The sequence below is a fragment of the Terrapene carolina genome, unplaced genomic scaffold, assembly GCF_002925995.2.
Source record: "Terrapene carolina triunguis isolate 2854851 unplaced genomic scaffold, T_m_triunguis-2.0 Scaffold68, whole genome shotgun sequence".
Taxonomy (NCBI): Eukaryota; Metazoa; Chordata; order Testudines; family Emydidae; genus Terrapene; species Terrapene triunguis.
Genome location: NW_020664419.1, coordinates 60,098,712 through 60,120,512, shown reverse-complemented (window position 1 = coordinate 60,120,512; position 21,801 = coordinate 60,098,712). Strand labels below are relative to the sequence as shown.

Here is a 21,801-nt window from a genome sequence, read left to right as displayed (position 1 = left end):
GTATTAACAATAAATTCAGAGTTTGGGATTAGCAGCAGCATAACTGGTACTGGATCCTGGCTCCATAGTTAATCTATTCTGCTTGATTAATGGTACAGAAGGCATAAGTCTTGATATTTTTTGTACTTGTATTTTATATGGAAGGCTCCAATGCCCCAAGCTGTTAAACTTTGGCATGAAAATGGTTATTGCTATTGGAGCAACTAAAGAAAGTTTACAATAAGTATTATAATTAATTTAATCTGAAAAATCCATCATCCACAAATCAGGCACACTGAAAACAAACATTTAAATTGCCGTAATCCTATACAGTATTTTACATTCATATTTCTGGATTTACTCTGACCCAGCTGCCTAATCTTTTAAGAATCAAAATGAATCTGGGATTGTGCAATTGTATGATTATTCCCTGCAATACAACTTTTACTTTATTACATACTCGTTGGAGAAAATTTGAGGAGATCTCTGTTCATACAATACATACAATACATACTAGCATGGCAATATAGATACCTGAAGTTATGAATCTAAGCTCAAATGCTAAACTACAGAATTTAGAAAATACTTTTGCAGCCCAAAAGCACTGAAGGGCTAGGTTGCCACTAATTCAGTTTTGTTGTGTAGAAAGTTTGTAATGAGACCAAAGCACACATTTTTCACACTACTGATTCATACAGAAGGTACAGATACCCTAGTGAATAATTAAACCAAGATAAGGAAACTAAAGGGTCTTTTAATAAACTTTAAGACCATTAAAAACAAGTTGTTCAGGATTTTTGCCATGGTTAATAAGAGTATACCCAGTCGATTAACATACTGGGTGTCTACTGCTGCAAACCATAACTTTGATAAAAACATTTGGGGTTAACACAGCTGTCCGATTGTTCATTCATAAAATATTCTTGACTAAAATCATTAAACTAAACCACACTTATAATCTGTTAATAAGGCTATTTTAGATTAGCATAACATTCAGAAAGCTTTTAAAAGCCTATGATATTTGATGACAAAACTAAAAAGAAGCTATTGCCCCAAGACAAAGACATTAAACTTAAAAAAAATAATCTGCTATGGACACAAACCATGTATGTCACTACTTTTAAAGTAAACTATTATGCCAAACCAAAACTCAGGTTTTTGTTTTTGTTTTTGACATGAGTTTCTAAAAGTAGGTAAAATAATTGAGGAGCATTTCCTTCTATGCCTTAAATTTAGTTTAATTAAATTACTAGAGAATTTACTTATGAGAAATATATACATTCTACTCTTACAGTCTCATCTAGTAAATTAGCGTCAGTCAGCAGCAGCCTATATGCCACAATAAGAGACTAAGGAAGTTTAAGATGCAATAAAAATTTTAAGTAAAACTAATGACAATATTAGTTAAAAACTTTTAACAGCAATATGTAGATGTATATTTATTTGTTTATTCAAGTTTCTAAACTACACTTATAGGTGCTCATACAATGTTCTGCCTGCCTAGCCCCATAAACTAAAAATCACCAACCAAATAACGGGTTGCCCATCAAGATACCACCTCAGCCAACCCCATCCTCAACAGCCTTGGAGAGCAGAAGAAAAAAGAGGGTCTTACCAAAGGTTAACAAATCAGTGGTCTGATAGACTAAGATGAGAGCTCCAGTTGGAGTGCCTCTGCTGATTTCAACAGTGGCTGTAATATGAAAGCAGCCTCTGCTTGTTGGGGCTTTGGATCAAGCCTTTTTTTCCCTTTTTGGGGCTGCTTATCTAATGGGTAACATCCAAAAAGAATCTCAAGTAAAGGGGCCTGGAAAATACTGTCCTCTGTGGATGCTTGAGCAAAGTCAGTGTTCTGCAGTGTAATATAACTAGGGCCATAACAAATTCACGGCCATGGAAAACGCGTCACAGACTGTGAAATCTGGTCTCCCCCAGTGAAATCTGGTCTTTTGTGTGCTTTTACCCTATATTATACAGATTTCATGGGGGAGACCAGCATTTATCAAATTGATAACCCAAAAGAGAGTTGCAGAGGGGTCGCAAGGTTACTTCTGCGCTGCCTTCAGAGTTGGGCGGCTGGAGAGTAGTGGCTGTTGGCCAGGCGCCCAGCTCTGAAGGCAGCACCTCACCAGAAGCAGCGCAGAAGTAAGGGTGACAATACCATATCATGCCACCCTACCCTTACTTCTGCGTTGCTGCCTTCAGAGCTGAGCAGCCGGAGTGGTAGCTGCTGACTGACGGCCCAGCTCCGCAGGCAGCAGCATAGAAGTAAGAGAAACAGTACCGCAACCCCCCCACAAGAACCTTGTGACACCCCCCCCAGCTCCTTTTTGGGTCAGGACCCCTACAATTACAACACCGTGAAATTTCAGATTTCAGTAGCCAAAATCATGAAATTTATGATTTTTAAAATCCTATGATTGTGAAATTGACCAAAATGGACTGTGAATTTGGTAGGGTCCTAAATATAACTCAGGGGCTTTTCCTAGGTCAGGGGTCGGCAACCTTTCAGAAGTGGTGTGCCGAGTCTTCATTTATTCACTCTAATTTAAGGTTTCGTGTGCCAGTAATACATTTTAACATTTTTAGAAGGTCTCTTTCTATAAGTCTATAATATATAAATAAACTATTGTTGTATGCCAAGTAAATAAGGTTTTTAAAATGTTTAAGAAGCTTCATTTAAAATTAAATTAAAATGCAGAGCCCCCCGGACCGGGCCAGGACCCAGACAGTGTGAGTGCCACTGAAAATCAGCTCACGTGCCGCCTTCGGCACGCGTGCCATAGGTTGCTTACCCCTGTCCTAGGTCCTTCTTTTGCCCATCATGTTACTGACAGCTAGAGCTGGGTAAAATTTTTCAACCTAAACTTTTATTTTTTGCATGAAAAAAGCAGATTTGATGACATCCACACATTTCACAAATTCATGTTGATTCCGCTGCATTTTTTTTTTAACCTCCTCCCCAAAATCAAAATTTCATTTCAATCATTTCAAAATGAAATGTTTTAGTATTATTCAAAATTATTTTATCTATAAATTGTTTAATTAAAAACATTAAAGATTAAAAACATTAAATATTGCTCAAAATCTGAACAAAATGGTTTGTTCAACCCAAACTAATTTTCTTTCAAGTGTATGATTCACCACAAATTTTGAAAAAAAATTGTTTTCAGTTCTTTGGGAAACTGAAATTTTTTTTTTTCAGAAATGACAGTGAACCAAAAAAATCCAATATTCACACAGCTCTACTGATCACCAATATCCCTACTGAAAAGGGCGCTGCAGTAAAGCAGGGTGGTTGGAACAGTTTGAGGTATATGTGGTACATCTTTGTTCCTTGCCAAATGACTCTCACCAATGTCTACTGTAAACAAAATGTGTGTCAGTCCCTAAACCAGCCTGGCAGGGTTGCAAGAAGCTTATGGTTTAATGTCTCACTCCATGATATAGGATGTTATGCTGCCCCACTGAAGTCAATGGGAGCTTTAGCAGTGACTTCAATGAGTACAGGATCAAGCCCATAGCAATGAGCTACTTACCTTTCCTACTCCTTCAATCAATTCCTATTAGATTTTAGTGCCCTGTTTTCCCTTGTACGGACTTCTGCCCCCTCCCCACCTCTTTCTCCTTGCTTATAAGTTTGGTCTCGGGGGAGGGGGGGGCGGGAGAAATAAAAAGACCTTAGTACATGTTTCTTCTTTCAGGGCATAAACAAAAACTGGCACTAAACATGAGTGTTCGAATGCCTTCCTCCAAATTACTTCCCTCCATCATCGTCCTAGGATGATTAAATACTTTGGTCCTTTATCTTGCAAGCTCTGAATGAACATTAACTAATCTTCACAACACTCCTGTGAGCTAATTAATATTACTGTTCCCATTTATTAACTAGAGAAAGACCAAGAAGATAGAATTTCCTAGGCTACCCAACAAGTCAATCTCTATCAAGTTCTTCATCCACTGAAGTAGTTCACCCTTGTACTATCCCTACTGTGATCCTAGTTTACTCTTTTGTGCTGAGCCATATCACAAGTGTTACTGAAGCCCTTATAAGTTTTCTGCACTTTAACTTCTCATTCTCTCTAGCAAACTAATTCTGTCAGATTTTCAGATACTTTCTCCCTTTTGTAAAGATACATTATACTGAACAAAATTTCCTCCAGCCAACCAGAATGCTGGAAAATTGACTTACTCATTAAGAAGTGCTTTATAAAAAAACAAAACAAACAAAAAACACTACAAAAAATTGAAGGGTCGATGCCAAATCACATTTCAAACAAATTTCCTTCCCCATTTTACCTAAACAGTACCTCAACATCTTAGTTTACTAAATTTAAAAGAGTGAAATATTAAACATCAATTCTGTTTTTATTCAGTCAGTTTCACTTTCAAGATCTCTGCTGCAATATTTAGAATGCAAACATTGCTGACCAATGCTTGCTTAAAAACAACATTTTCTGCTGTCTTAAATAAAACCATAAGCTCTTTGAGGCAAGATGCTAATGATCCTGTTCTGTAAAGTACCTTGCACTTTTGGACATTGTAAAAATAAATACATAAGAGCAATAATAATTGATAGTTGTGATGTTAGGCATAGCAGAAGCTCATTTTTATAATTTTGTTCAAATTTGACATAAAAGATCAAGTTATTTATGAACATACAAGCAAAAATTGTCTAAAAGCCATTTGCCACTAAAAAAGTAATAGATATACAGGAAAACTGTGTTTTAGTTAATTTCCTATTTTCTGATTAGCTGCACCGATCCAGCAGTTCTGAGATCTACCATGGTGCCATCCTAGAATCCATCTGGAAGATAAAAGAATCCAAGTAGGTGTTTTAGAAATTTTAAAATCTTCCTCTCTCAAACACACACTTGGATCCATAGCAATGTCAGGAAAACATACACTTTTGCCAAGTAATGGTGCGTAACCACTTCTAAAATGAATATCATGGCTTCAGTGAGCTGATGCAGAGACCATTATTGAAGAACAAACTTGAATTCTATTAATGTTCACTTAACTCAAATCGTAACTTTGGATCCCTAAATTGAGCTCACAGAAAACTGCCCATGCAGTACAGGTGTAATAAATCTTTAGTCTCCTGAATCTTCTCTGCATAATTTCTTGTATCCTTCATTCAGATAAGTTCCTCAAAGCTTCTGTCTGCAACTAATTTAGTACTGAGAAAATGAGGTACTTACCTCACTTATGGCAGTGCTATATTATATTACCTTAGTTCATCAATGGTGTTTCCAGAAATTTCAAATCTGTTGCAGCTCTCCTTGACTGAAGCATTCTTGAACACACTAAGTAGATGTCCTTTGTGGAGTGCGTCAGACATTCTAATCTCTTGGCCATTACTTAAGAAGAGTAGTCAAGCATGACTTCTTGTGTTTGCTCCAAGAGATACAGGAGACAAACAGGTTGATTGCCAAAAATATCCCAAGCATGCACATATTACCAAGCTCTGGATTAAGCCACATTATGAAGAGAAACATTAAAAGAATATCAACAGAGCTCCCTAATTTCATGCTCATGGATGTGACATTTTCCAGATTTTCTTCAAGATTCTTTACGTTTCCCTTGATGCATAGCTGAATCGGTATCCTAAATGCTTTTGTTAGCACTGAAGTAAAACTTTTTTTTGTGTTTTGTAACTGACACAGTGTAGACTTTCACGGAGCAGAGTAGGCACACTTCATTCACTCTCTCCTTGATGTAGTTAACTCTTCATGCACCACCTTTGTTTCTCGTCTCTTAAGTGTTCTACGTTTTAAATTTAACTTCCAGGTTTCCATGCTCAGTGTTGTGTACCCATTCATATATGCCTGTAACTATAACACCCTTGAATATTTGGCACTCCCTTGTTCATCCACAATGGTATTCTTATGCACAACAATGCGTTGGAGACTTGCAGCTTTGAGACATAGCTATGAATCACAACATACTATAGCCTGCCAGCTAATCTAAATCAGGAACTTTCAAGTAGGAGCCAAATGTAAGAAACAAAAACTTTAAAGCAAAAACATGAAGATAAGCATTTGCTTTTGTAGCACTTGAAATATAAAAAGGGGCTAGTAATTCTCATAGCATAAATACACACTCAATGCTTACCTCTCTGCAATAGTTGTGGGTTTTTTACCCTTCCTTCCACTTGCTTATATTAACTGTGTGCCAACTTAGAAAAAAGTGTTCAACTCCTTTGCTAGCTACTACACATAGGGCAGGAATCATATTTTACAAATATAGCCACAGAAACACACCTCATAGCCCAGGAGAACGTTTTTTTGTTTCGTTGGTTTAAAGATGGGGTTGCAAAGGTGAAATCTTACCGGCATGTGCTCAAAGCAAAGAATACTCTGGCCTTCCCTTCCACATCATTTTTCTTGTTTAATTGCTAGTTGCTGAAGTTGTGCGTTTAACTTCTTTTCCGGATGGCTCTCCCACAGTGGGAGCCTTTTCAATCGTTTCCCTGGAATGGGGATTTCCTTAAAGGGATCAATACGGAGCAGCCAGGTTGGAAGGAAGAACCTCGGATCTAAACATCTGCAGTAACCGCGAAGGAAACGCAAACGCAGCTGACTGCGTGCGATTCTTTTGCCGTCCCCAGCGCGCCTCCTCTCAGGACCCCTGCCCCTCTCTCTCCGAGCAGCCGGGGGATAGATTGCACCCAGGGGAGGTCGCAATCCGTTGTCAATGATGTTTCTCTCTGGCCGTGTGTGGCGGTCCTGGTAGATCGGGTCTCAGCCACAAACTCGGCGTTGTTATCCCCGCAGCCCTGATGGATTCCGCGGCTTCAAGCTCCCATCAATTATTGGCTCTTTTACTGGACACGATTAACATTGGGGGGGGGGGGACTCCAGGCTCTTCTTCTCATTAGACCTGTGATCGCTTTCAAAGAACCTGTGAGCAGGTCCGTCCATGCCGGGGGCGGGAAGAGGAGCTGCGAGAGACCGGGTGAGGAGCTTATCCACGAAAGAAGTTAACTCTGGAGGTAAAACTTTGCTGTCCTAGGGAGGCGGGTGCGAAGCAGGCGGGGAGGAGGAAAGGCTCCAAAGGCTGCAGCGCCTCAGTTAGATACTGACAGGAGCGCGGGGCTCTAGCAACAGGCGGCGGCACAACCGGAGCAAAGAGGGGGCAGTAGGACGCGAGTGGCTGATCTGCTTTTGCTATTCAGGCCATTAGATCCAGTGTCCGTGAATTCCCCACCCCCGGGATTCGGAGACAAACCCCAAAGCACGGGCTGGCTTCCCTGCCTCCGCAGCTGGGACGTTACCAGCGCCCCAGGGCCTCCCCCTGCCCTTCTCTCCCTGGCACAAGTTTACCTTAGGGTTGGTGATGAGCTGGTGCTCGTCCTGGTGCAGCAGCGCCCTGGAGTTGGACTCGGAGTTGTTGACGTAGATCTGGAGGCAGGGGTACAGCGAGGTGCCCTTGCAATCCGTGCCACACGTGAACGTGCATTCAAACATCTCCCCGATCTGTTGCACCGAGAGCACCGTGCAGTTGGCAGCTTTGCCTTGCAAATCTTGCAAAGCGGGGTTGAGCCAGCAGAAACCCAGGATGAAGAGCGACACGATGCCGGAGACGATCAGGAACAAGCCGAGCCGGATGCTTTTGTCTTCGGCTTCTGTGTACTCGTAAGACACCCTGATTTTCGCCATCTCCCGCTAGACCACAGGCAAGCGCTGCCCCAGCCTGGCAGCAAGAGCAGCAGAGGGTGTGAGAGGAGGAGGAGGAAGGGGGCGATCGGAGACAAACTCCCTCCACTCCAGCTGCCAAGCTCCCCTCAGCTGGGGTCCGGAGCTCCCCTGCTGAGGCGAGACGCCGCCGTGCAACTCTTCACTCCCCCCGCATGGTGCAAGGCGGAGGGTGCCAGTCACCAGTGCAAGCCCCCTCCTCCTCCCCCCGAGCTAGAGGTGTTTCCCGGGCCTCTCGGCCTCTCTCTCCGCCAATGATCGGGGCTGGCTGGGAGCCTGACAACATCTGCCGGGGGCTAAGCCGCTTAGCGGGAGCGAGCTCGCTGCTGCCCCAGCAGCCCCTCATGCCTGCGAGACTCGCCTGCTCAGAACTGACCCGGCTGATCCGCAGCAGCCGGCTGATCCAGCCCCCGGGCGAGGCAATCTCCTCTCGGGACAGCTTGGCCCGGGATTATCTGCCCCCGGAGACGTGTTCCAGGAAGCGCCTGATTACTGCTCCGGATTAATGCCATCGAAAGGCGCTCCTGGGCGGGGGCGAACGCCAGCCCCACCCGAGGGAGGGCCGCGGAGACGGCGGGATCAGCGCCGCACGTGTGTGGGTAACTCGCTGGAACCCAGCCCTCCGCGAGGAGGGGCCGGTGGGGAGCAGCCTCAGCCGAGACACACTTTCCATTCAGCGCTTTGATGGGCGGCGATGCCGGGCTGGCTGGGAGCCCGGCCCCGCCCAGCCGCACGGGTGCCGGGCGCTGCCTCTGGAGCTGGACCCTGCTTCCAATCCCGCCCGCGCCTCGGCGCGTCCCCCGAGACCGAGCTGCGGGGCCTGGCCCCCCGAGCAGCAAGCGGCGCGTTCAGAGCACGGGCCCAGAAACCAGCACCCTCGAGCTCAATGGGGGGCTTCAGTCCTTCCTCGGCTTGGCCTTGTCAGGCAAGCGGGACTGCTGAGCCCGTGATTGACCCGAGCTGGGAGCAGCCCGCCCGCCCTGGGCCAGGTAATCAGCGTGGCTACAAGACTGTCTCCGCCGGGCGCCGGGAAGACACTAAACCTGGCGCCTAATCTCAGGGCAGCGCACAAGCGGCCAGCTACATAAACCGACCCCCGGCGGGGGCTGAGAGCGCTGAGCTGATCGCTCCGAAGCACGTTGGGCGCCCGGCGGCCTTTGCACACGGTGCTTTGGAAAGAGGCTGAGGGCTGGCGGCACAGCCAGAAGCACAGGAGTAGGGTTTGGCACATAGCGTTTGCCCAGGAGAACAACCCCGACCCCTCCTCCACCTCGCTGGAAGAGCCTCTGGGTGCTGGCTAGGGTTGCCAGGCGTATTCCTGGAGGTTTCATCACATGACATCATCTTTAATTAAAGATTAATCTTTAATTTTTGAGGAGTTGCAACCCTAGTGGTGGCACTCCTTGCTGGGCAGAGGGACCATTAGACAGACCCACTCCTCCCCCCTCAGCGGTGTTCCTCTGCTGATTCAGCAGCAAAAGGACCTACCTGCTGTTGGGGGGGCGAAATACACACACACAGTTGTGGACATGCCCACTGCCCTTCACCTTACCTACACTCAACATGGAGATGGGGGAAGATCAGAGCTGCTAAGCCCTGGTCTTTTTTTTTTTTTTGTTCTTTCTTTTTTTTCCTCCTCACACACAGCCACATGGGCATTGGTTTGACTTTCTAACAGCTCAAACTCAGCTTCAAAAATTAAAATGTTTTACAGGGCTGTGCTCAGAACATAACTGCAGGAATGATAGAACGACGATTTAGACAATTTTTGAAAGTCTAAGGTCACCTTCTGTCACCCACAGCAACTCCACTGCAGAGCAGATTGCCTGATGTAACTGGTAGAAGTAGCAGTTACAGTTTTCAAGTAACCTGGCTTCAGCTTTCCTCCAATTTGTGAAATTAATTATGTCCTTTGCATTAGAAAGGGGTCATAAAAGCAAAGTCTTATTCAATTAAGTTAAAAAAAATGATCCTGCTGAGTCAATGTGAAGTCAGCAGGAGAAACATTTCTATTTGCAAATCTGTTCTAGTCCAGCATGTACTCCACAGGAAAACCTAGCAACCAGAGTTAAACATAGGTTGTACCCTGCCAAAAAAATGTGGCAGTCCAGAAGCCTGGTAAGTCAAGGATAACCATGAAATAAATTCATTGGCAGGAAGGCCCACAAACGAAGACTGGGAAAAACCAAGTCCTGCTAAAGAAAGTACTGCTACAGAAAATTGTAGCAACCGCGTGCATTTGAGTGGCTATAAGCAGAAGTGGAATTAAAAAAGCATTTTATTTTTGCATAATACTACAGCAAACATTTATCTTCTAGACACCATTCTCGGTGTCAAGTGGTCTGGTGTTGCAAACAACCGTGAGTGACAACCTCAGGGCAAACTGCCAAGAAACAGGGCAGAGACCACAAACTGGTGGTGTGTTCTATATTTAGATTTCTCTAACCTAACCAAGTATCAAGTGTGAACTCCTCAAGCACTACAACCGCTTTATCCTTGCCCCCCAGACAAGCCTGCCTTTGTGATAGGCCAGGGGTCGGCAACCTTTCAGAAGTGATGTGCCGAGTCTTCATTTATTCTCTCTAATTTAAGGTTTCATGTGCCAGTAATACATTTTAATGTTTTTAGAAGGTCTCTTTCTATAAGTCTATAATACACAACAATAGTTTAGTTATATGTAAAATAAGTAAGGTTTTTAAAATGCTTAAGAAGCTTCATTTAAAATTAAATTAAAATGCAGAGCCCCCCGGACCAGTGGCCAGGACCCGGGCAGTGTGAGTGCCACTGAAAATCAGCTCGCCTGCTGCCTTCGGCACGTGTGCCATAGGTTGCCTACCTCTGTGATAGACGATCCTTCCTTACACCAAACATCACAACAATATTCAGTTTACTCCCAGTCCCAAAGGACCAGTCACTTACTCCAGGTCAAGTGCACCCTGATCTCACCAATGTTTGTAATCAATCCTATAATTAACTAAAGTTTTATTAACTAGGAAAAATTGGAGTTATTTACAAGATTAAAGCAGATAACCATACACACCAATGAGTTACAGTCTTAGGTTTCAAAATGTAATAGAAGCAGCTGTAATGTTCAAGGTCTTTTTGACCTTTAGGGCTAACCATGCTAAACAGCTGGGGATCCCTTGCTTATGCTTACAAGTCTTGCCCTCTTCCTGAAGTCCAAGCAGCATAGGGATAATTTCTTCTTGACAGGGATTTTTATTCCCTTTCCCCAGGTCAAACTGTGATAGGACCAGGGTTTGTGTACATCCCCTCTTCATGGGTGTGCGGGGAGCAATAAGCAAAGTCCTTTGTCCACTGATTTTCCACACTGGTTCATCTAGTGTCTATAGAGCTGCTTTTGTTGAGCAGGAAATGACCCCTCCTGTGATAAACTAGTATTTCACACTTGGTATTACTTCTCTCCTGACTGGGGGATAGCAAACACTTTTATAGTTACAGAGCAAAACATTTAAATATTACCTTATAACAGGGCCAGCTTTAGGCCGATTCAAGCAATTCCCCTGAATCAGGCCCTGCCCCTAAGAGGGCCCCGCGCCCAAGCCCCCGTACGGCGTACCGGCAAGAGCCGGTGTGCCGTACCAGGGTGGCCCGGCTTCCCCAGGGGGCAATTTAAAGGGCCTGGGTCTCCCAGCAGGGGCTGGAGCCCCAGGCCCTTTAAATTGCCACCAGAGCTCCACTGCTGGAGCCCTGGGGTAGGGCTGAGGGGCTCAGGGGGCTATTTAAAAATTCCAGGGCTCCCGTTGCTTCTACCTACCTCTGCCACCCTGGTCCTTTAAAATAGCCGCCGGAGCCCTGCCGCTTCCCCAGGGCTCCCTCGGTTATTTAAAGGGCTGGGGCGGTAGAAGCAGGGGAGCCCCGGGCCCTTTAAATAGCCCCCGAGCCCTGGGCTGCTGCTGCTACCCCGGTGGGGGAGGGGGGAGGAGGAGGAGGGGGCACTTACCGTACAGGGTGGGCTGTACCCCCTGTACCCGCACCCCCTGCCCACAGCCAGCCCCTGCTGCACCCCCTCCCCGCACCCCCTGCCCTGCCCGCACCAGCCCGTCTCCAGCCAGCCCCGCACCCCCTGCCCTGCCTGTAGCCAGCCCCGCACCCCCTGCCCTGAAGCCAACCCCTGCCACACACCCCTCCCTGAAGCCACCCAATCCCGCACTCCTCTGTCTCCAGCCCTGCCAACCCATGCTGTACCCCTCTGTGGCCCTGCCTGAAGCCAGCCAGCCCACCCCACACACCCCTGTCTCCAGCCAGCCCCGCACCCCTTGCCCTGCCTGCAGCCAGACCCTACCGCCAGCCAGCCCCATGTCCACTGGTGCCCTGCAGTTCCCAGGGCAGTAACCCTGCACACCTGCTTCAATGAGGGGGTCAGGGAGCAGCTGGGACCCACACATGTGCACACCGGCACACCCTCAGGGAGTGGCGGGGACCCACACCATGTGAAACGGAGCTCATTTCTAGTTCAGGCCCATCTTTTTAAAAAAGAACTTTAGGTAGGATTAACATACATCCGTATTTTCCCGGACATGTCAGGCTTTTTGGTTCTTAAATTGCCATCAGGGAGGAATTTTTAAATTTTAAAAATACAGACGTATGGTAACCCTATTGATACAAAAAATATGTACTGTGGCATATCCTTTAAATCAGAACTTTTTATAGGGAACCGGTTGCTAAGAAATGAAAGGCTTTTTTTTACGTTTTGTTTTTTTTTAGTCATCCCTGCTGGGGCCCCGCCAAAAATGTTCGAATTGGGCCCCACACTTCCTAAAGCCGGCCCTGCCTTATAACATGGTCTACAGATATTATAAGTGAGATTAATGCATGCAGCAACTCATCAAACATTTCATAAAGTCTAGATACACATATATAAACCTAATACCTATTTTATCAATGCTAACACACAGTTGAGCCAGATGGTTTCCAGCTATGCCTTTATCAGCATTAAGTGAGGCCTATGAACCTTGGCATGAGCTGGCACCTGATCTGCCAGTGTCAAACTTTGCTCCTTCCTTGTGCAGTATCTTAAGTAACTGCTTGGTAAAAAGTTCTGGGTGGTTATGGGTGCATGCAGACCAGCAAAAAGAGTAGTTATGGGGTACATATGCAAATTTAATTCTAAGTGCAGTCAGATCTAGTGTTTCTGATTAATGTAGCTTTATGGTCACAGAGAAAAGTAGCCTGCCCCAGATGGGTCCAACCCCACTGAAGAGCCAGTTGTTAAATACAGCCTGCGAATAGAGTCAGTGAGGCATCCAGGGTAGCAAGTTCATTACCTTGTCTCACTGGCCACTGCTTGTTCATGGTATTCGCTTTCAACCCCATACAGTTTATTGCAGTAGTTGATCCTGGAAGTGACAATTATGTGGACTACTGTGGCCAGGTCCATAGCAGAAAAAGGGCAATCTCATGCCTGGCTGCAGCTATTGAAAGGCGCTTCTAGTTACTGGTGGCAGTAAGGAGTCCTTTGGGACCCCCAAGACTCCATCCACACTGGTGCTCAGAGGACAGACACCTTTGAAGAAGGGTAATGTTATGATTAGGGCCAGTACTTGAAAACACTTTCCTTTTTCCACTCTCACTTCCTATGTCTTCCCTGGATTTAACTAATATGGGTTTTACTGTTACTCAGGCACTGACAGTGTTGAGTAACGGGGCCGTGCCTGATGTGAAGTTACATCATCAGTACCAGCAATATGCAGAAGTACATACAAGCTTCTTCTACGGGATTAAATATAGATGTTGAATAGGAAGAACAGGGGTGATTACTGCAGGACACTAGGAGTGGATGCTCTTGAGGTGAGGAAGTAGCAGTCATCACAAACCTCTATGGTATGTGTCCCCCTAGGCACATCTGTATTCACACCCTACACACTGCTACAATAGTATCTGTACAAAATATGCCTTGTGAGGTGACATATGAAAGCTAACGCCATGCTAGTTATTAATATAATTGTAAAATGCATGTGTTAACATAATATGTGAAGGTTATGAATTCCCTTGGTATGATCAGTGGGGCCACTAGATGATCAAGGTGCTAAAGGAGACACAAGGAAGACAAGCCCCTTGGAAAGAAGCTAAATTAATTCTTTGCATTGGTCTTCACTGCAGAGAATGTGAGGGAGTTTCCCATGCCTTTTTAGGTGACAAATCTGAAGAAATGTCCCAGATTGAGATGTCAGTAGAGGAGGTTTTGGAACAAATTGATAAATTAAACAGTAATAAGTCCCCAGGACCAGATGGTAGTCACCATCGAGAGTTCTGAAGGAACTCAAATATGAAATTGCAGAACTACTAACAGCAGCATGTAACCTATCACTTAAATCAACCTCTGTAGCAGATGACTAGAGGGTAGCTAAATTAGTGCCAATTTTTAAAAAAGGTGATCCTGGCAATTACAAGTCAGTAAGCCTAACTTCAGTACCAGGTAAATTGGTTGAAACTATAGTAAAAATAGATCAGACACATAGATGAACATGATATGTTGGGGAAGAGTCAACACGGCTTTTGTAAAGAAAGATCATGCCTCACCAGTCTAGTAGAATTCTTTGAGGATGTCAACAAGCATGTGGACAAGGGTGATCCAGTGGATACAGTGTACCTAAACTTTCAAGAAGCCTTTGACAAGTCCCACACCAAAGGCTCTTAAGCAAAGTAAGCAGTCTTGGGATAAGAGAGAAGGTCCTCTCATGGATCAATAACTGGCTAAAAGATAGAGAAAAAAGGGTACAAATAAATCGTCAGTTTTCGTGGAGAGATGTAAATAGTAAGGTCCCCCAAGGATCTGTACTGGGACCAGTGCTGTTCAACATACTCATAAATGATCTGGAAAGGGGGGTTAACAGTGAGGTAGCAACATTGGAAGATACTAAATTACTCAAGATAGTTAAGTTCAAAGCTGACTGCAAAGAGTTACAAAGGGTTCCCAGAAAAATGGTTGACTGGGCAACAAAACGGCAGATGAAATTCCAGGTTGATAAGTGCAAAGTAATGCAGATTGGAAAAAATATTTCTAACTATGCATACAAAATAATAGGTTCTAATTTAGCAGTTACCCCTCAAGAAAGAGATCTTGGAGTCATTGTGGATAGTTCCCTGAAAACAGCTGCACAATGTGCAGCAGCAGTCAAAAAAAGCTAACAATGTTAGGAACCATTAGGAAAGGGATCGATAAGATAGAAAACATCATGATGCCACTGTTTGAATCCATGGTACACCCACACCTAGAATACTACATGCAGTTCTTCTTGCCCCATCTCAAAAAAGATGTATTAGAACTGGAAAAGGTACAGAGAAGGGCAAGAAAAATAATTAGGGTTATAGAACAAATGCCATATGAGGAGAGATTAAAAAGACTGGGATTGTTCATCTTATAAAAGAGACCACTGGGTCGGGGGAGGGATACAATAAAAGTCTATAAAATCATGAATGGTGTGGAGAAAGTGAATAGGAAAGTGTTATTTACCCCTTCATGTAACCCAAGAACCAGGCTCACCTGATGAAATTAATAGGTAGCAGGTTTAAAACTAACCAAAGGAAGCACTTTTTCACACAACACAGTCTACCTGTGGAATTTGTTACCAGAAGATGTGATGGCCAAAAGTAGAACTGGGTTAAAAAAAGAATTAGATAAGCTCATGGAGGATAGGTCCATCTACTACCAAAGATGGTCAGGGATGCAATCCCATGATCTGGGTGTCCCTAAACTTCTGACTGCCCGAAGCTGGGACTGGATGCCAGGAGAGGATTACTCTATAATTGCCCTGTTCTGTTCATTCCCGAAGCATCTAGCACCAGCCAATGTCAGAAGACAGGATACTGGGCTAGATGGACTATTGGTCTGATCCAGTATAGCCATTCTTATATTACAAAAACATGGCTAAGACAGCCTAGCCTGGGTAAAGGTGATAAACAGGTCTGCCCTAGACAAAAGAATGTGACTTTACCTCAATTTACATATTAGCAGTAAACAAAACCATTGAGCTGAACTGGCAGGGGCTCTCGTGATCCTGAACTTGAGAGACAGAATTAACATGGCTTCTGTACCCCAAAGAGACATAGGAGACTGAATCCCCAGGAGGTCTTCCTGACTTGTAAAACAAAGACATTCCTTTGGGGATATAAGGAACCAAGAGAGACTCCATCTTTATCTTTCCCCTCAGGAGACAAAGAAACCAAGCAATTTGATCTCTGTGATGCATCCTGGCCAATGAAAAGCAGGAAAGGAGACTAGGGGGTGAGAAAAACCTGCTTGAATAGACTGCATCTTGCTAGGTTAAGTTGTAGTCTTTTAGATGTGTGTTTTCACTTTTATTTGGTTGTAACCCTCTCAACCTTTCTCTCTTTTGCATGGTATCATTTAATCCATCTTTTAAAATTAATAAACTTGTTTTACTTTTGCTATTAACCAGCTCAGTACTGTGTTTAAAGGGTTGTGTGTATTTACCTCAGTTAAATTAATAAACTGATCTATTGACTCTTCATCAGAGCAGCAAACTTAATATCTTCAGTGAATGCACAGTAGTAGTCTGTGTATTGCAGAGAAAAATCTGAGCATGGGGCTGGAGTTCACTGATCGTTACTTGCTAGGCAAAGGTTTGTGCTGAGAGCCTTGAGGAGTTTGCTGGGGAGGGGGACAGACTGGGTGGTAAGGAGCTGATACACTCTAGTTTTCCACAAATCTCTCACTTGCTGCGGTACAGAGGCAATACAGTGGTTCACAGCTCTGGGTATCCCCTTGAGCGGGTTACAATATGAGACTAACAATCAGGGCCAGCGCAGTGTGATTCTTTCTACCCTCCCAAATCACCAAGTCAACCATGAAGTTTACAGTCCTGATCAGCACCATCTCAGTGCTGTATCTGGTCTGAAATCCAATTCAAGGGTCTATGTTGTTGACAGATCAGCTGTTTGAAATGTGGTCTTCAGGAGCATTTCAATCACTTATGCAGAATATGGAAGAGTAGATGGTGATAAATGACAATTATTTTCATACAAACTCCAGATTTTTTTGAGGGGGGGGGGATTGCACATTTATAGACTGCCCCCCCCCCTACAAGTATTGATCTCTTTGCAAAAGGCATTGGGTGTTTTCAGAGACCTATTGAATAGCTCACTGACAAATTTACATTGACCAAGCATTGCCTAAAGTTACAGCTGTGAAAGAGCATGCTCAATTGTCTCCTACCTCACCTGTTCTGATTCCATAGCCTTTAGTGTAGGCACTTATATACAAACAGAGCAGGAGTAATTCCAGAGCAGAAGCTGAGCTTGCAGTTCTTCAGGTGACACATACATTGGACAAAATACAGAAGTAATCAGAATAAATATGGAATAGCAGTGTCACTTTTCACTGTCACTTCTCTCATATGTCAAACCTTTACAAATAAGTTGATCCATAAGTTCTTCAAATGTTATATTCAGCAATATTTGGCACAAAGGCTATCAAGAATCTACTTTTGTGATATGAATATAAATGCTATTGAATATTATGCACAGTTGCACCACTGCATGCTTTATCCGGAGGTTAGCTCCTGTATATCACATACATGTTTATAATCAAATATTTTTCAGGAAAATTACGCCAATCCTAGGTGTATGGCTTGCTGTCTTTAGTTCTTCATACTATCTGCTGCCATCTATTTTTATATTTCTAACATACTCCTCATTTTGGCTGGTTTTTATCATTATCTGTCCCCTACAATCATTCTGCACTGCTAGCATTTTGGGGGATGGTGCTCTCTTGTGAACCACATTGCTGCTCTTTGTGCGCAGGCGTATGTAAGTAAAATACTAAAACTTCTTACAATGATTCTAAACCCTCTGTGATCTGCATCCAGCCCTCTGGTCCCTAACAACTCATAGGTTTATTACCTGTCATGTCTACCTTCCAAAAGGACAGCTCCCATGCTGACAAATTCTTTGTTCCTCAGGCTCCTGATTACCTCATTACATTGTGTTGTTCTTATATGAAAGCATGACTAACCCTCCCGCTATTGGTCTTCCCCTTTCAAACAATTAGCAATAGGAGCCTTCTCACATTTGGTATTCAATTTTGTACCCTCCCCTACTCCCTTCCAGTATCAATACCCATCCATGTGTTCTGTACTCAGTCGTTATAAGACAAAGGGTCTTTGCATGTAAGGGGGACATTAACTTTCTGAGATTCATCATCCTTTTCATTGTACCAAAACTGCATACATTCCTCAGTTCATCCACCTGCTAAACAAACAAAACTAACTTACACACATTTAATCAATTCTTCATCTTGAAGCCTTTTTTCTTACATATATCACCATTACATTGGTTAATCTGCTGGTAAAAGAACACTATTTCTTGTCTTGTAAGTACTACAAAACCACTTATAGATAACTTTAGCTCACTGAACAAATGTGCCTTCAGAAGGTGGTGAAATGAGAATGGAGTATAATGCTGAACACTTACCAGGCCCTTTACCTTTACAAAGGGCTTTACAACTATTTACATTCCATACATTTTATTTGGGTCAGAAGAAGTTACATGTACAATCATTAATGCCCCAGTCATAGGATTTGTGATTGGCTAGAGCTCTGCACCTTGAATGGGGCTTTGCGTGGGCAGGCCCCAGCACCTCTGCAGTCCCTCTGAAGGGCTGAAGGTGCACCTGTACAGATTGTGATTGCAGGACAGTTGCCTGAGTGGTAGCACAGGTAATCTTGTCCAATTGGTCCAAATCAAATCAGTGTTGAAGGTTAACATTTATACAGCACTTTGAAAATAGATAGGTAAGTATTAATAAAGTTCCACTAGTCATAAGTAGATTAAAATGTTCAACAAAGAAAGGTAAACATTAACTATGAAATGTATATCTAATTTGTGCAGGTTTTTAATCCTTTCAGATGTCTAACTATATTATAATTTTTTTACTTTTGGTACTGGAAAGACAGCTGGAAATGCCCAGTGAATGTATTAATTCAAATATGCCTCAAGCTGTTTGCATTTATTAAGAGTATTAAGGAGAGGCCAATAGACATGTTTTCAAAAATTGGAGGAACTGAATATTTCCAATTGATAATGTATGTTGACAACTGGAAAATCTCACATAGCTTAACTACTCACCAGTTTCAGATACATTTTGTCTTTTTAATTTGTGGACAGACTGCATTCTACAGACAAATCTTCATATGAAAAGTAGAGTGCACTTTTCTGGCATCTGAAGACTGTTTGAGACAATCTACAACTATGGGCAACTGGGTAGAATAAGCTCTGTTAAGCAACCTGTATTTCTTTGTGTGGTTTCCTGTAATTCTCTGTAGTAGCAGCAGCGACGGTTCCTGTAATATTTGTCAAAGTGTATGTGTTTAGTGTAGCCCTCTTACTTCAGTTTTAGTTCAGCCCTCTTACAACGGCCAATACAATCTTTTGTATAAGCCAAACTGAAATGGGCATCTTACTTATGTAGACAGTTATTGATTGGTTCATCTGAGAAATTGAACTTTGACTATAGGGGAGGCAAATCACAGAGAGATGGGTATGAAGGTAAATGGCAAAGAAAAGATCTTCCTCTTTATCCAAAGCAGAGCCACAGAAAAAACTGGTCCTCTACGTATACTCTTTTTTTACCATATATCCTAAAGCATGAGGGGACAATTTCATTAACAAGTGTCTTTGGTGTTTAAGTCAAAGCTTGAATATGAAAATAGTAAATATTGTTTAATCTTTTATAGAGGCTTTTATAGACAGTGCCTGGACTAATAATGTATACAAGTATTTCTGCAATACTAGATTGACCGAACTCTTGCCATATTTCTTGAAATCTTTCAATACAATTTTTAGGAGCATGTAGATAAGCTTAGTGAAGCAAGGCTATTGAGAATGCAATGCTTATGATACCATAAGCAGTTCGTTTATTTGTAAACATGAGATGTATAGATTTCATCCCATACCTTCGAAAAAAGTGACCATCAGGGCTCAGGAACAAAAGGAGGCATCACTTTCCCCTTCTTCTCACAAACATGTCAACACAAGTGCCCAACTTTTCATTAGCTCTTGATCAGCAACAATGCACAGGCATATGAAAGAAGCAGCATATAATATGACAGTTGCTAGTTTACTTGTACAGTGGACAGTGCAGACTTTTTAACAGCTGTATACAATAAAACAATTGTTGAAATGCTCTTTGACATCTTCACAGATAAAACATGGTATGTTTATGTAAAATAAAATAGGAAACTTGGGCATATAAAAATCTAACAAGTTCAAGTTGAAATGTTTTATTTATCCAACTTGCAGTACTATATTTTAAAGTCAGTTTACTTCATAACATTCAAGAAAAGTGTGTCAGCTAAATCTAACTTTACTTAAAAAAGCTGAAAAGTAACTCCAATAGTAGACTGTTTTTAAAAGGCAAATTAAATCTACTGAGGTTATTCAAACCACAATTTAAAAAAATCTGTAAAATTTAACTTCATTATTATTGAAATGCCTAGATGTAAACTCTTTTGATGCCCCCAAAATGCTGAGGAGGGAAACAAATAGCCAATCCCCCAAATTCTCACCCTATCTGAAGAGTCTCAAGTGAGAATCCTGGAGAAAAAAGTTACAGTACAGTAGCCTGTACCCAACCCAAACTCCTATTACCATAATTCTGAGAGTATCCTCTTTAAGAAAAATGTGGGGGGAAGCATGGTATCCAAAGAATAAGCTCATTCTGAAATGTTTAACTATTTTAACCTATGCAATTTTAATATATTTAGTTATTTGGAATACAGAACTATGCAGCTCATTCATTAATTAGCATCACAATTCCCCTTCTTGAATAAGGTAGACTGCCAATGAAGTTTGCATTCAATTTCAGTCAGTGTAAATACACATTCCTGTGGAAGTAGTTTTAATTAAAGTTACTGGGAGATTACTAAAAAGTAAATTTAAAATGTGTCCAGTATAGTTTAATATATTTTAAACAATTTTATTTAGAAACTGACTAACTTGTTTGAATCGTTGAGTCATTACCAACTAGATATCAATGCCAGGATCTAGCTGTTTGCTAAACAGACTTACAGAGACAAAAGTATTGAAGATTTCCAGAGTTACTTTCAGCATTGCCTCCGGGTCAGTACAAAAAAAATTATAATTCAAAGTTAGTGGCTCTTGTTACTGAAATGCAGCACATTTTAGCACTTCAGTTAAATATGAACTACAGTATATGCAGCAAAGAGCCTTGTGGCACCTTACAGACTAACAGATGTATTGGAGCATGAGCTTTCGTGGGTGAATACCCACTTCGTCGAATGCATGACATGCATCCGACGAAGTGGGTATTCACCCACGAAAGCTCATGCTCCAATACATCTGTTAGTCTGTAAGGTGCCACAAGGCTCTTTGCTGCTTTTACAGATCCAGACTAACACGGCTACCCCTCTGATACATAACTACAGTATATGACTCCGCTTATTTTAAACAAAATCTTCTGAAAATTGAGAGTCAATAGTTTCTTTGAAATAAGATTATCTACTGTAATAAACTATAAGAATTCAAATCAATTGCACTGATCTAAAGATACAACATTGCACATAACGTATGGCAAAATAGCAGCAGGACTAAGTTCCTGTGCTGGATAACACTGTGTCAATCAGCAATCTGTCAGTCACTAATATTAAAATACATAGGGCAGACAGCTTTGGTATCTAAGCCAAAATATTGTACATGAATAACCGTATACATGTGAGTAGCCTCACACGTTCAGTGGAACTACATGTGTGTTCAGTAAGACTCAAGTGCATGAAGTTACTCACATGTGTAAATATTTGCAGCATCAGGACCAATCGCTGTAATAAAACTCAGACAGGGAACTGAATGCTAAGATTGCTTGTTTTTAAACTCAGTTTTGGAAAAGGCCCAGTGGTTTGAGATAAGGCAGGAATAGTTGTCTAACTGAATAGTCCCTTCAGTACTATTTCTAGACAAGTGTGTAATGTCCATTTAATTTTTTTTCCCAACAGAGAAGTGATTATCCAAATAAACTGGAATAATTCTGCATCTGTTTCAATGAAGAGGGCTTTATAACAAGCATTAACAAAACCACAACTCTAGAAATGACAGAACAAGGAGCAATGGTCTCAAGTTGCAGTGGGGG

General features: G+C 42.6%; 1 protein-coding gene across 1 annotated transcript in view; it reads right to left on the bottom strand.

The window, feature by feature from the left end:
• KCNMB4 (potassium calcium-activated channel subfamily M regulatory beta subunit 4) overlaps positions 1-8,163 on the bottom strand; it is a 35,624-nt gene extending 27,461 nt beyond the window's left edge. Inside the window, exon 1 of the mRNA XM_024212665.2 lies at positions 7,305-8,163. Coding sequence (XP_024068433.1) covers positions 7,305-7,640 — 336 coding nt within the window. The 5' untranslated portion in view covers positions 7,641-8,163. The remainder of the gene's footprint in view (positions 1-7,304) is intronic.
• Between the last annotated feature and the right edge of the window lie 13,638 nt (positions 8,164-21,801).